Source organism: Anomaloglossus baeobatrachus, chromosome 6 (genome assembly GCF_048569485.1).
Source record: "Anomaloglossus baeobatrachus isolate aAnoBae1 chromosome 6, aAnoBae1.hap1, whole genome shotgun sequence".
Classification (NCBI taxonomy): Eukaryota; Metazoa; Chordata; class Amphibia; order Anura; family Aromobatidae; genus Anomaloglossus; species Anomaloglossus baeobatrachus.
Window position 1 is genome coordinate 525708896 of NC_134358.1, and position 12801 is coordinate 525721696.

General features: G+C 38.7%; 1 protein-coding gene across 2 annotated transcripts in view; it reads left to right on the plus strand.

The window, feature by feature from the left end:
• The first annotated feature begins 4581 nt into the window (after positions 1-4581).
• Positions 4582-12801, plus strand: part of MKX (mohawk homeobox) — a 140192-nt gene continuing 131972 nt past the window's right edge. For both annotated transcript variants that reach the window (XM_075316786.1, XM_075316787.1), the window contains exons 1-2: positions 4582-4858; positions 11663-11913. In XM_075316786.1, coding sequence (XP_075172901.1) covers positions 11735-11913 — 179 coding nt within the window. In that variant the 5' untranslated portion in view covers positions 4582-4858; positions 11663-11734. The remainder of the gene's footprint in view (positions 4859-11662; positions 11914-12801) is intronic.

A 12801-nucleotide genomic window follows, 5' to 3' on the forward strand; every position in this document is an offset into this window, starting at 1 on the left:
TTGTGGGACAACAATCTAAAAGGCTCTAGTGTTTCTGCTTTATGATCAGGAATGCACATTGGGGCTGAGAGGGGGTATTGTCCAGTCAATATGGCTATTTAGTGATCAAGTTTCCATTTATTGTAGTGCTTATTAGTCCCTTGGAAGCCTTTTGGCATATGGCACGTAATCTCCCAGCACTAACACGGTAGGCAGGCCTTTTAGATGATTTTTGCAGGATAAAACAGTACACAATATAATTCTGTTGACCACACAGTAGGTTTATACTATTTTGGAAATTAATATTTTAATTGTGTGAGTTGTGATCCTGATTACTCTTGCAGTTTCTACAAGCTTCTATGGCTCTTGAGAAGCCTCTTTGGTGATTGTTCTTCCGCAATCGTCCACTTTACCCTGATGCCCCTATTGAGCTTCCCCGTGTAATTTACGGTTCTAATTGGATTTTCTATTGTGTTTATATTTTATATTCTTATTTTTCAAGACTTCTGATTTTTGCAATGATATCCTTGAGATCAGCTTCTGGGCCAAATCCTGACTAACGGCAACCCATTCTTGCCTAATCAGTGCTTGGAGTTTATCAATTTCTTTAATTTGTCCACCCACTTTTTCAAGAGTCATCACAGGTTCTCAATGGGATTGGGATCTGTGGAGTTTCCTGGCCATGGACTCAAAACTTCAATATCTTGTTCACTGCATCACTTTTACCTTGTGACATGGTCTCCATCATGATCAAAAAAGCATTGTCCATCACCAAATTGTTCCTGGATCATTGTGAGAAGTTGCTCTTGAAGGATGGTAAGATTCTTTATTCATTTTCTCTGAAGAACCCCCCTTCAGACTATTTCACACACCTGGAAGAATGAATGTCCTCAGAAGAAAAGGGTAACACTACTGTGAGTATTGAGTCATGCCAATAGTAAGACCATTCATGTATGGGGGCTTTTCATCCAGGGAGGAGGATCATCAAACGTTTTTCCTAAGAATGGTACTATAAATAAAGATTGGGATCTAAACATCCTCCAAGAGCAACTTCTCCCAACCATCCAGGAACAATTTGGTGAAGGACAATGCTTTTTGCAGTTCACAATGCCAAAGTGATAACTAAAAGCGGCTTTACACCTTACAATATCACATACGATATCGTATACGATCGTACCCGCCCCCATCATATGTGCGGCAGTTCAATTTGTTGACCATGTTGCACAAATGATTTTTTCCCGTCACATGTACTTACCCTTCCATATGACCTCGATGTGGGTGGCGAACATCCACTTCCTGGAGTGGGAGGGACGTTCGTTGTCACCGTGACGTCACGCGGCAGCCGGCCAATAGCAGCGGAGGGTCGGAGATGAGCGGGACGTAAACATCCCGCCCACCTCCTTCCTTCTGCATAGCTGGCCGGGAGCCGCGGTACGCAGGTAAGATCTGTTCATCTTTCCCGGGGTGTCACACACTGCGATGTGTGCTGCCTCGGGGACATTGAACAACCCGACGTGCAATTTTAAGGAAATGAACGACGTGTATGCGATGAATGGTTTTACGTTCAATTGCAATCGCACGGAGGTTTCACACACTACAACAACACTAACGATGCCAGATGTGCGTCACTTACGACGTGACCCCGCCGACACATCGTTAGATTTGTTATAGCGTGTAAAGCCCGCTTAAGTGGCTTGGTGAACAAGACATTGACGCTTTGGTTCCAAGGCCAAGAAAGTCCCCAGATCTTAAACTCACTGAGAACCTGTGGTCAGTCCACAAAAAGCGGATGGACAAATAGATCACAGAAATTGTGATAAACTCAAGGCACGGATTTGACAACAATGGACCATCAGTCAGGATTTGGCCCAGAAGCCGATATCCAACTGCCGGGGTGAAGGGCAGAAGTCTTCAATAATAAAGGACAACCCAACACTGTAAATATTGAGTCTTTGCATAAAATTGATTTATTTGTCAATAAAAGTTTAAAAACATCTAAAATGCTGATAATTCTATATCAGTAACCATGGAAACATCCGACTAAAAGATCGAAAAATACTGAAGTGAAAAACAGTGAAAACCCAAATTTGTGTCAGTCTCAAAACTTTTGCCCATAACTAAATAGTATATAGTAATACCTGCCAGGCACAGTCACATATATAGTACTGTATATAGGCTGTATATACACAGTGTCATTAACCCTTTTCAGGATCTGGGGCTCAGTGATGGCTCATTTTTATCCTCCTGAGCTGACATTTTTAATTATACCAGTTTAGTGTAGGCGTGATGTTTTGATTGCTTCTTATTGCATTTTATTGCAATGTTGCGTCAATCAAAAAAACGTAATTGTGGCGTTTTCATTTTTTTCATTATGCCGTTTACCGATCAGATTCATTTATTTTATAGTTTGATAGGACATTTCTGAATGCAACGATATCAAATGTGTATTTTTTTTAATTGTTTTATTTTCAAAGGGGCAAAAAGAGGGATGATTTGAAATTTTATGTTTTTTATTTTTTTTTCCATATTTTTTAAAACTTTTTTTTTACACTTTCTAATGTTTTCACTAGTTCCCTTAGGAAACTTGAAGCTGCAGTCATCCGATCTCTTGTGTTGTACTGCTCTGGACATCAGCACCAGAATTGCTCTGTACAGCAGAAATCATCAACTCCTGTGAATAGCGGCGCACAGCCGGCGTTCACAGGAACTATGTCATGACAGTAACAGGGGTCACTCATCAGGTGATCCCCGGCTGTCATGACAACCCATCAGCACCACACAATCACGTCACCGATGGGAGCGAGGAATGACATGCTCCCCACTGGGGCGCCATTAAATCTCGCTGTCAGAGGTTGACGGGGATTTAACCAGTTAACGTGCTCAGGGGGATCTCTGATCTCCGATCCACCTGCGCCTGTTAGCAGCGCATGTCTCCTGATCAGATCAGCCCGACATGAGGGTGGAAACATGCGGGCTTGGCGGGTGAACCCGCACCAAAGGAATATAGACGACCCTGGATGTACCGGTACGTTCAAGGATGTGAAAGGGTTAATATATAGTAGTACATGGCACAATCACATACATAGTACTGTATACAGGTTGTATATACACAGTGTCATTAATATATTGTAAAAGCATGCACAGTCTCACACAGAACTATATTTTGTGTTCTTTACAGTATATCACAAAAGTGAATTTTCCCTCAGTTTCTTTAGTAAGGCAGTGGTTATCTTGGAGGCGTTTAGGGTCATTATCATGTTGGAATACGAAGAGAGGGGATTGTGCTCTGCTTCAGTATGTCACAGGACATATTGGCATCCATGGTTCCCTAAATGATTTGTAGTTCCCCACAGCCATCAGCACTCATACAGCCCCAAACTATAACCCTCCACCACTATGCTTTACTGTAGGTAGGACATACTTGTCTTTGTACTCCTGGTTGCCGCTACACACACTTGACGCAATCTGAACCAAATAAGTTTATTTTGGTCTCAACAGACCACAGGACATGGTTCCAATAATCCATGTCCTTAGTCTGCTTGTCTTCAGCAAACTGTTTGAGGACTTTCTTGTCAATCATCTTTAGAAGAGGCTTCCTTCTGGGATGACAGTTATGCAGATCAATGGAATACAGTGTGTGGCTTATGGTCTGAGCATTGACAGGCTGACCGCCTGCCCCTGTAACCTCTGCAGCAATGCTGGCAGCACTTGTACCTCTATTTTGAAAAGTCAACCTCTGGATATGACGCTGAGCACATACACTCAACTTTTTTGGTTGACCATAGTGAGACCTGTTCTGAATGGAACCTGTTTTATTGAATCTCTGTATGATCTTGGCCACCGTGCTGCAGCTCAGTGTCAATGTGTTTGTAATCTTATAGTCTGGGCCATCTTTATGTAGAGCAACAATTATTTTTTTCAGATCCGCAGAGAATTCTTTGCAATGAGGGGCCATGTTGACCTTCCAGTGACCAGTATGAGAGAGTGTGAGAGATAACACCAAATGTAGCACACCTTCTCCCCATTCACACCTGAGACCTTGTAACACTCATGAGTCACATGACACTGAGAGGGAACATGGCTAATTGGGCTAATGGCGCACAATTTGGACATCTTCACTTAGGGGTGTACTCATTTTTGTTGCCAGCAGTGTAGACATTAATGGCTGTGTGTTGAGTTATTTAGAGGACAGCAAATTTACACTGTTATACAAGCTGCACACTGACACTGTACATTGTATCGAAGTATCAGATCTTCAAGAAAAGGTGTACTCACTTTAGTGATAGACTGTGTATACAGTAGTAGCAGGCACAGGCTCATACATAGTGCTGTGGACAGGATATATACAGTGTCAGTAGTATGTAGTAGTAGCAGACACAATCCTACACACTGGGATGTTAGTGCAGTCGGTGCATTAGGGCTGCACCAGTGTTCTGTGCCCAAAACCAGCGATGTCTGCAGTGAATAAGAGCGAGTAACATAACACATCCCTCCCAGCCTCCTCCCCCCGCCGCCGCCCCGGACCCTGCATTCCCGCAGCACTGGATGTTCACAGTCTGCGCTGTGCAGCTGGATAACATGCGGCGCTTGGTGTATGCGCAGTGCGGGGCGCGCAGCCTCAGGCGCAGTACATAGGTTAGAGCAGAGGCTGCCGCGGTTCGTGTGGTTAGAGCTGAGGATAGGACAGCGCAGGAGACATGTGCGGCTCACACCGGGGATGGCAGCAGCGGGACCGGCAGGACTACTAACCACTGCACCGCGCCTGCCGCTAACACCGGCGCACACAGAGGACTACACCGGGAAATCACACCGCTATCAATGATTGCGCCTCATCCCAGAAACTTTTATACAAGTGGATCACAACCAGAACCTTAACCAGGTAATGCAAGACTTGTAAAGGAGCTGCATGGCTGTGATACAACTATCACTCATTACTCTGTGCGCAGCATCCATCTTATTATCCCTCTATCCATCTATCTATCCATTATCTATCTATCTATCTATCTATCTATCATCTATCTATTTCTCTATCTATCTATCTATCTATCTATCCATCTATCTATCCATTATCTATCTATCTATCTATCTATCTATCTATCCATTATCTATCTATCATCTATCTCTCTATTTCTCTATCTATCTATCTATCTATCCATTATCTATCTATCTATCTATCTATCCATCTATCTATCCATTATCTATCTATCTATCTATCTATCTATCCATTATCTATCTATCTATCTATCCATCTATCTATCCATTATCTATCTATCTATCTATCTATCTATCCATTATCTATCTATCTATATCTATCTATCTATCTATCCATTATCTATCTATCCATCTATCTATCCATTATCTATCTATCTATCTATCTATCCATTATCTATCTATCTATCCATTATCTATCTATCTATCTATCTATCTATCTATCTATCTATCTATCTATCCCTCTATCTATCTATCCCTCTATCTATCTATCTATCTATCTATCTATCCCTCTATCTATCTATCTATCTATCTATCTATCCCTCTATCTATCTATCTCTCTATCTATCTATCTATCCCTCTATCTATCTATCTATCCCTCTATCTATCTATCTATCTATCTATCTAATCTATCTATCTGTCTATCTATCTATCTATCTGTCTATCTATCTATCTATCCCTCTATCCATCTATCTATCCCTCTATCCATCTATCTATCCCTCTATCTATCCCTCTATCTATCTATCTATCTATCTATCTATCCCTCTATCTATCTATCCCTCTATCTATCCCTCTATCCATCTATCTATCTATCTATCCCTCTATCTATCTATCCCTCTATCCATCTATCTATCTATCTATCCCTCTATCTATCTATCCCTCTATCTATCTATCTATCTATCTATCTATCTATCTATATCTATCTATCTATCTATCTATCCCTCTATCCATCTATCTATCTATCTATCCCTCTATCTATCTATCCATCTATCTATCTATCTATCTATATCTATCTATATCTATCTATCTCTTATCTATCTATCTATCTATCTATTCCTCTATCTATATCTATCTATCTATCTATCTATCTATCTGTCTATCTATCTATCCCTCTATCTATCTCTTATCTATCCCTCTATCTATCTCTTATCTATCTATCTTTCTATCTATCCCTCTATCTCTTATCTAGCTATCTCTTATCTATCTATCTCTTATCTATCCCTCTATCTATCTGTCTATCTATTATCTATCTATCCATCACGATGACTTCTGTATTAGATGTAATGCCATTTGTTAGAATATGACTCCTTTATAGTTATGTCTCATGTAGCTCCATCACATTCTGGAGCCAGAAGAGCCATGTTACCCGAAGAGCTTACAATCTAACTCCCTAATTTCTGGTATAGACACACAATGCTGCAGACCCAGTTTCTTTGTAACCCTATTATTAGGGATATGTTTTTACATAGTTCACCAGCTGCTTCTGCCTCACTTTACCTCTATGACAGCTCAGCTCTGCTGCATCTTGTATACCATATATCACCTACATCTATGTTGGTCTATTTATTTCAGCACAATCAGGTCTACAATCATGCTGACATTTGTAGTTCACCACATCTGTGACACTCCAATCCTCCAGATCCCACAGTATATAATTTCTATATGTAGCACACACTTGTCATATGTAGGAGTAAGCTGTGATGTATTTAGGGGCGTGCAGTAAATCATGTGATGAGAGATATTTGGCAAAAGCAAGGACTAATCTGTATGGACTGATTTGTCTCTCTGGTGATGTAGAGTACAGATGTAGCAGAGCTAAATGTGTCCTTTCATTATTTAATGGGGTATCATTTGAGTTCAGATAAGCCAATAGGTTTTTTTTGCAGTCCTATGTAAAGCCCCAGGTAGCAGCACATTGTGACCTCGTGAGTGCTTGAGGCATGCCCAGTGTCTTGTAGAGGATGGGCAGTGCCAGCACCAGGCGTAGTGCTATAAATAGCGGTCACACATGCTGGAGTGTAGGATGGGCACACAAGCTGATATTATTGTAGTATACAGTAGAACAGTCTGGGGAATTCAGACAGCTGCTCATATTTTATGTAGAACAGACAAATAACGTCTGAATTACATCCCTGCAAATATTTATAGTGGCCACCCTTTCATGTTGCTCCACTTCAATCTAAACACAGTAAAACCACACTGAGATCCGGGGCTGACGTTGCAGCAGGTTGTTGATGGTAGTGGATGAAGGAAGGTCACTGTAATATATCAATGCATGTTACACTGGAAATACTGTTATGCTCTTCCCAGGCGGTGGAATGATCAAAGGCAGCGCAGGCTCATCTGGAGTGTAGGAAACCCAAGCTCCATGCAGAGTCCTCTAACACTACAAGTCCCAGAGAGGGGTCATTTAACATTTCTACCTTTGGAGCCCATAGACGGGTCGAATGACCTGAAGGATTTTAGCTAACTTCCTATAATCACCGTCTTTTGTTCTGTAATTAAGGCCATTACTGTCGCACCACAGGAGGTTGTTGTTTTCCATTGAGTTTAGCCATTTAGTTTCTAGTTAGTCCTATTCAGTTTGGACTAAGGGTCATTTGACCATCTTTTGGGACTTCAGGGGGGAGCTCGAAATTTCTGGGACTTCTACTAACCCATGGATCTACTCAAGACATGGGTCTGAGCCTTGCACCAGCACCTTGGGGTTTGGGTAACTAAAAAAAGTTTGGAAGAAGAGAAGGATGGGGGGGGGGTGTAACATGGAACATTGCTTCTTGATGATTACCTACCTATAGTAGTCACTGGTGGGCATAGACAGACGAGGGCCTCTGTTCAAAAACAATATATGAGCACTTCACAGCCTAAAAGCTCATCAAAATGCACAATTCTACCTGCTTTGGAGGTAGAAATGCCCCCCCCCCCAATCTCTTGGGCCCCAATTCTGCACCAGTGATATGTCCGTCCCTAATAGTGGTAGTGATACAGTTAACAATGTCAAAAGGGCGTTACATACTACTCAGAATACTAAATATACCTAGAATAGATAACTGTGAGTCATCACATGTCCAAAAGCTTTGTACTGTGCTGTGGAACATGCAGGCGACATTCAGCGAGCAGGTAATAATACATAATAGTAAACATACACACATGCAATATATATATATCCACACATTCGCACACATACATATGGATAGTATTTAATCATATATATCCTTAAAATCATATGTATATTCATTTTTATATATGTACAGTGTATGTGTATATATATATATATACACACATATAGATGTGTACGCACATAAATGTATATATATCTATGTATATAGATATATATGTATATAGCTATAATATACTGTATATATATACACTCACATATGTGAAACACATAGAAACACTATACACTTATTTTTATACAGAAATGCATGCCAATGTGCATACATAAGCGGCATACACACATAGTACTGCATATATATATATATATATATATATATATATATATATATACACATATACAGTATATATATATATATATATACACATATATATATATATAACCACACACATTTACATACACAGGCGCACAGAGATATATGCGTCTGGCTGTCTCCAGATAAATAAATTTATAATTCTATATAATTAATGTAAATATTTACACACCTGTGACTGACATACAGACCATACAGTATATACACTTGCACTTACATATTTACACAATACATGACATACAAATATATACAGATAAGTATATTTTCACACACATTCACAAGCACAGAGAAAAGTACGCCTACAAACTCATATATCACACAGATGTAATGCATCATATACCCGTACACAGATATGAATATTCAGACAAGTATATATTCCCTCACATACACAAGTGTAAGGATATGAATGTAAGTACACACATATGTGTGTATATATACAGTATATATATATAATATTTATATGCACACAGATGTAGTAGGCATATATATATATTTTATATATGTATATATATATATATATATATATATATATATATATATATATATATATGTAGAACACTTTCTTTGGGGCAGTGGTCAGTGGTCGCCCATAGCCACCATCTGTAAGTCAATTTCTCAAATTTCTTAAATAAATATACTGACGACACTATAAAGTTCCTTAAAGACACAATTAATGATCTAATAAAGCAAGAACCACTGGGTTTGATGTATACATAGTTTTATAGGGTGTCCTCTATATTCTGCACCACCCACTTTCCAGTGGAGAATGTACACCGATGGGGCAGATATATATTGTCGCTACATAAATGTTAGACTTTATTAGAATAAATGGCGCTGCTGTGACTAAAGCCATTCATATCTATTGGTGCCTATGTGTTCAGAACAGGACCGGATACCGGATAACTCCTAAAACAATACTAGGTGGCCCATGGTCATAGAAAAGTGTTATTGGTGGCATTTTTAATTATTGTTTTTTCTGACGTCTATGGAAGATGTTGTAATCTTCCTGAATGATGTCCACTCGAGGTGTAGAGGCATTTACTCCATCGCCACCATTTCCCTGTCATATATTGCTTTTATATTGCATATATTTGGTATACGTATTAGTTGTTGTCTTTATGAACCCAAAATAATATGATATCTGTGTGGGCTGAAATATGTATATTGGTGATAAGTTGGACGCCAAGGTGCAGAGAAAAATTATAACCGGAGCCTGATATTTTGGAATATTTTCTTGTGACATTCATGGACGTTTTTCTTGTTTGTCTACTAACAAAAATCAAAAGTTACCTGAATAAATATGTAAAAATAATATCTAATAATAATAATAATAATAATGTACATCATTATAGTAAACTTGCACACAAATGGATCAACAAGAACATTTTTTCTTTGCATATAATAGAATATATTGAAGTCATGATCTTTTTTTCTTTTTACACATTTTTGTTTATGTGCCCATAGGCCAGCTTTTATTCTATTCACTTAATATATATATATATATATATATATATATATATATACGTCTATCTACCTATCTATCTATGTATATATATATATATATATATATATATATATATATATATATATATCTATATATATATATATATATATATATATATATACATACACACACACAGTTTATATATATATATATATATATATATATATATATATATATATATTTATATTTATATCTGTTCAGTAGTATTTGAACAACCAATACTGTACAATGGTAACCTGATGTAGCAGAACATGCTAAACCTACAGTGTGTAGTAGGTTTACCCCGAGTCTTATGTAAGACCGTAGGAAACAGACTGTGATATTATTATTCTATCTACCCAAGAATGACTTCTTCAGTATCTTGTGTTCTCCATCTTTATGGTGTCTCAGAACCTTCATTTTTCCCTTTTGCTGTTTGATCCTTCTCTATAAAACTGAGTAGAAGGGTCTGTGATTAGTTACATGGATTTCAATGGTACAGATGAAGGAGCGGTGGGTGGGGGGGGGGGGGTGGTTGATTGCACATTTTTTTAATTTCATTACAATGCAAATCCCTAAAATTCGGAACGTCTAATTGGGAAGAAGGTGGAAATTGAGCGGAACAAATGATATCGTTCTATTCCTCCATTTGTCTTCCGTGTGCGCCATTCATTTCTTCCTTTCACTGTAGGTCCTCTGTGCCACATTACAGTCATCCGAAGACAGGCGGTGATATAAATAGTGCATTCCTAAACATGGATGATTGCATTTTACTAGTTTTTCCACAGCAACGCCTTGTATTTGCTAATGGACCTCATTTTACGAAATACCCAGACAAATCTTTACAAATCCCAAATTGTCATCTTGTTCCAGACAGGATAAGCTACTCTCTGCTCTTTCTATCCATTATCTTATCATTGCATTAATTCTCTGTGACTATGATTTATTTAATATACCAAAACCTTCCATCATCATAATGAGCTGGCGGTGATATCCTCAGACACAGGGGAGTTAGACGGAGGAAGAATGGACTCCATGATTCTTTGTCACTTTTCATGAGTTTATAAATCTTTTCGATATTTTTGACTTCACATTCTGCAGTGATTATAGATAATAGGATCCATAAATGGCCATTTGGATATGATGGAAACCTGATCCATCAGAGAGGTCCAAACCGAGCTTAACTATGTGATTATGTGATAATTTCGTTGAACTTCTGGATAGTCAACTAAGAGTTGACTAAGACTTGTACATACCTCCATCATTAACTAGCATTGGCATCTGTCTGAACTAAAAAAGTGCCAAGAGAACTCTGTGTACCACCAGCAAGACATCATGGTTCATGCAGGTTACATATGAACAGTACACGATTCTTGGAGGGGTCATTATGTGATTTTAAGACCTTGAAATGGTCACCAGTGATCAATATCTCCCCATAAAAGTTCTTATAAGATAAATTCTATTGTATCTGATAAATTCCTCTATATCTTTGTAATCATGTCAAACATTTGACATTCAGGTTTTGGATATTTCTACATTTTATCTCTAATTATATGTCCTGACTGTGAGGAATTTTTAGATCCGCTTGCAATTACAATGAGAAGATGTTTGTTGGAGCTTGTGAGTTAGGAAAGTTGGAGACACTCCATGCCCATGCTGTGTTACATTGTACTGTGTTTATCAGTGAGAGAACTGATCCATAATGTTTGTTTCTTTTGTGTAGGACCCAATTTTTCTGCACTACAGAACTACGTTTTCTATAGGAGTCGAGAGAGAAGCTCCAAGACTTCTTACCATGAACACCATCATGTTCAACAAGCTCAGCGGTCAAGTCCTGTTTGAGGATGCCACAAGTGACCGTGAAAGGGTAGTTCGGCCATATGTCGTAGGAATGGAGAGCCCCAATCCTGATATAGGCCTTCAAGACAGTGTGTCGGTAAAGGACAATGCCAGCATTAGACATCGGCGTCCCGGGTAAGAACGTTCACTTGACCTACATTACCGTGATTATCATCTACAGTATATTAGTATATTGAGGGATATTGATTTATTCCTGTACCTCTTTAAAGAGAACCTGACAGGATGATATTCACTACAGAGAAAAGTAATATGGCTGTATAGATCCTATGACTACATGTCTTGTGGTCATCTGATGTGCCAGTGATGAGAAATCAAGCTTTACTACACATGCAAATTAGAATGGAAGTGCTTTGAAGGCACATCCATAACTTCTGATTGGATTGACTCTCAATGAACTTCTAGACTAATCACATATGCCTTGATTTCTCAGTGCTGGAACATCAAATTATTACAAGATAGGTATCATTTTTGTTCAAGTTCAAGGAAAAGGCCAGCATCCGCCAATGATCTTGATAAAACTTTCGTTTTATTTATTTCATAAATTTAAAACATAGACTTTGTCCGGTCTACGTGTTTCGAGCAGAAGTGCTCCTAATCATCATTTTTGTTGTTGTACTTGGACCTGCACATCCATATCACTAGTTTCAGTTACAAAGTCATCCCAACAGGTTCCCTTTTCAATATGTAGTATATAATATGTTGCGTGATTTCGAGAACACACTTTCCATAGGTCGTCTTGGGCTATTGAGCCATTATTAAAGCCAATAGAAGATAGGGCTGGACTGTATTGATTGTTTGTGTTGCTTTCTACGTGTCCCTTAATTTATATACATTGGTGAATCTCATCTGATAATAACTAAAGGATGACTCTATTGATCTACTGGTGTCTAGGGGACTCACGCGAGGCTGTCTCATGTGTCTAATATAATGGTTATTCAAGAAAGTGATACCAAAGAAGTTAGAAAGTCTGCCATGGTGAACCAATAAGGCTCGGGCTTCATA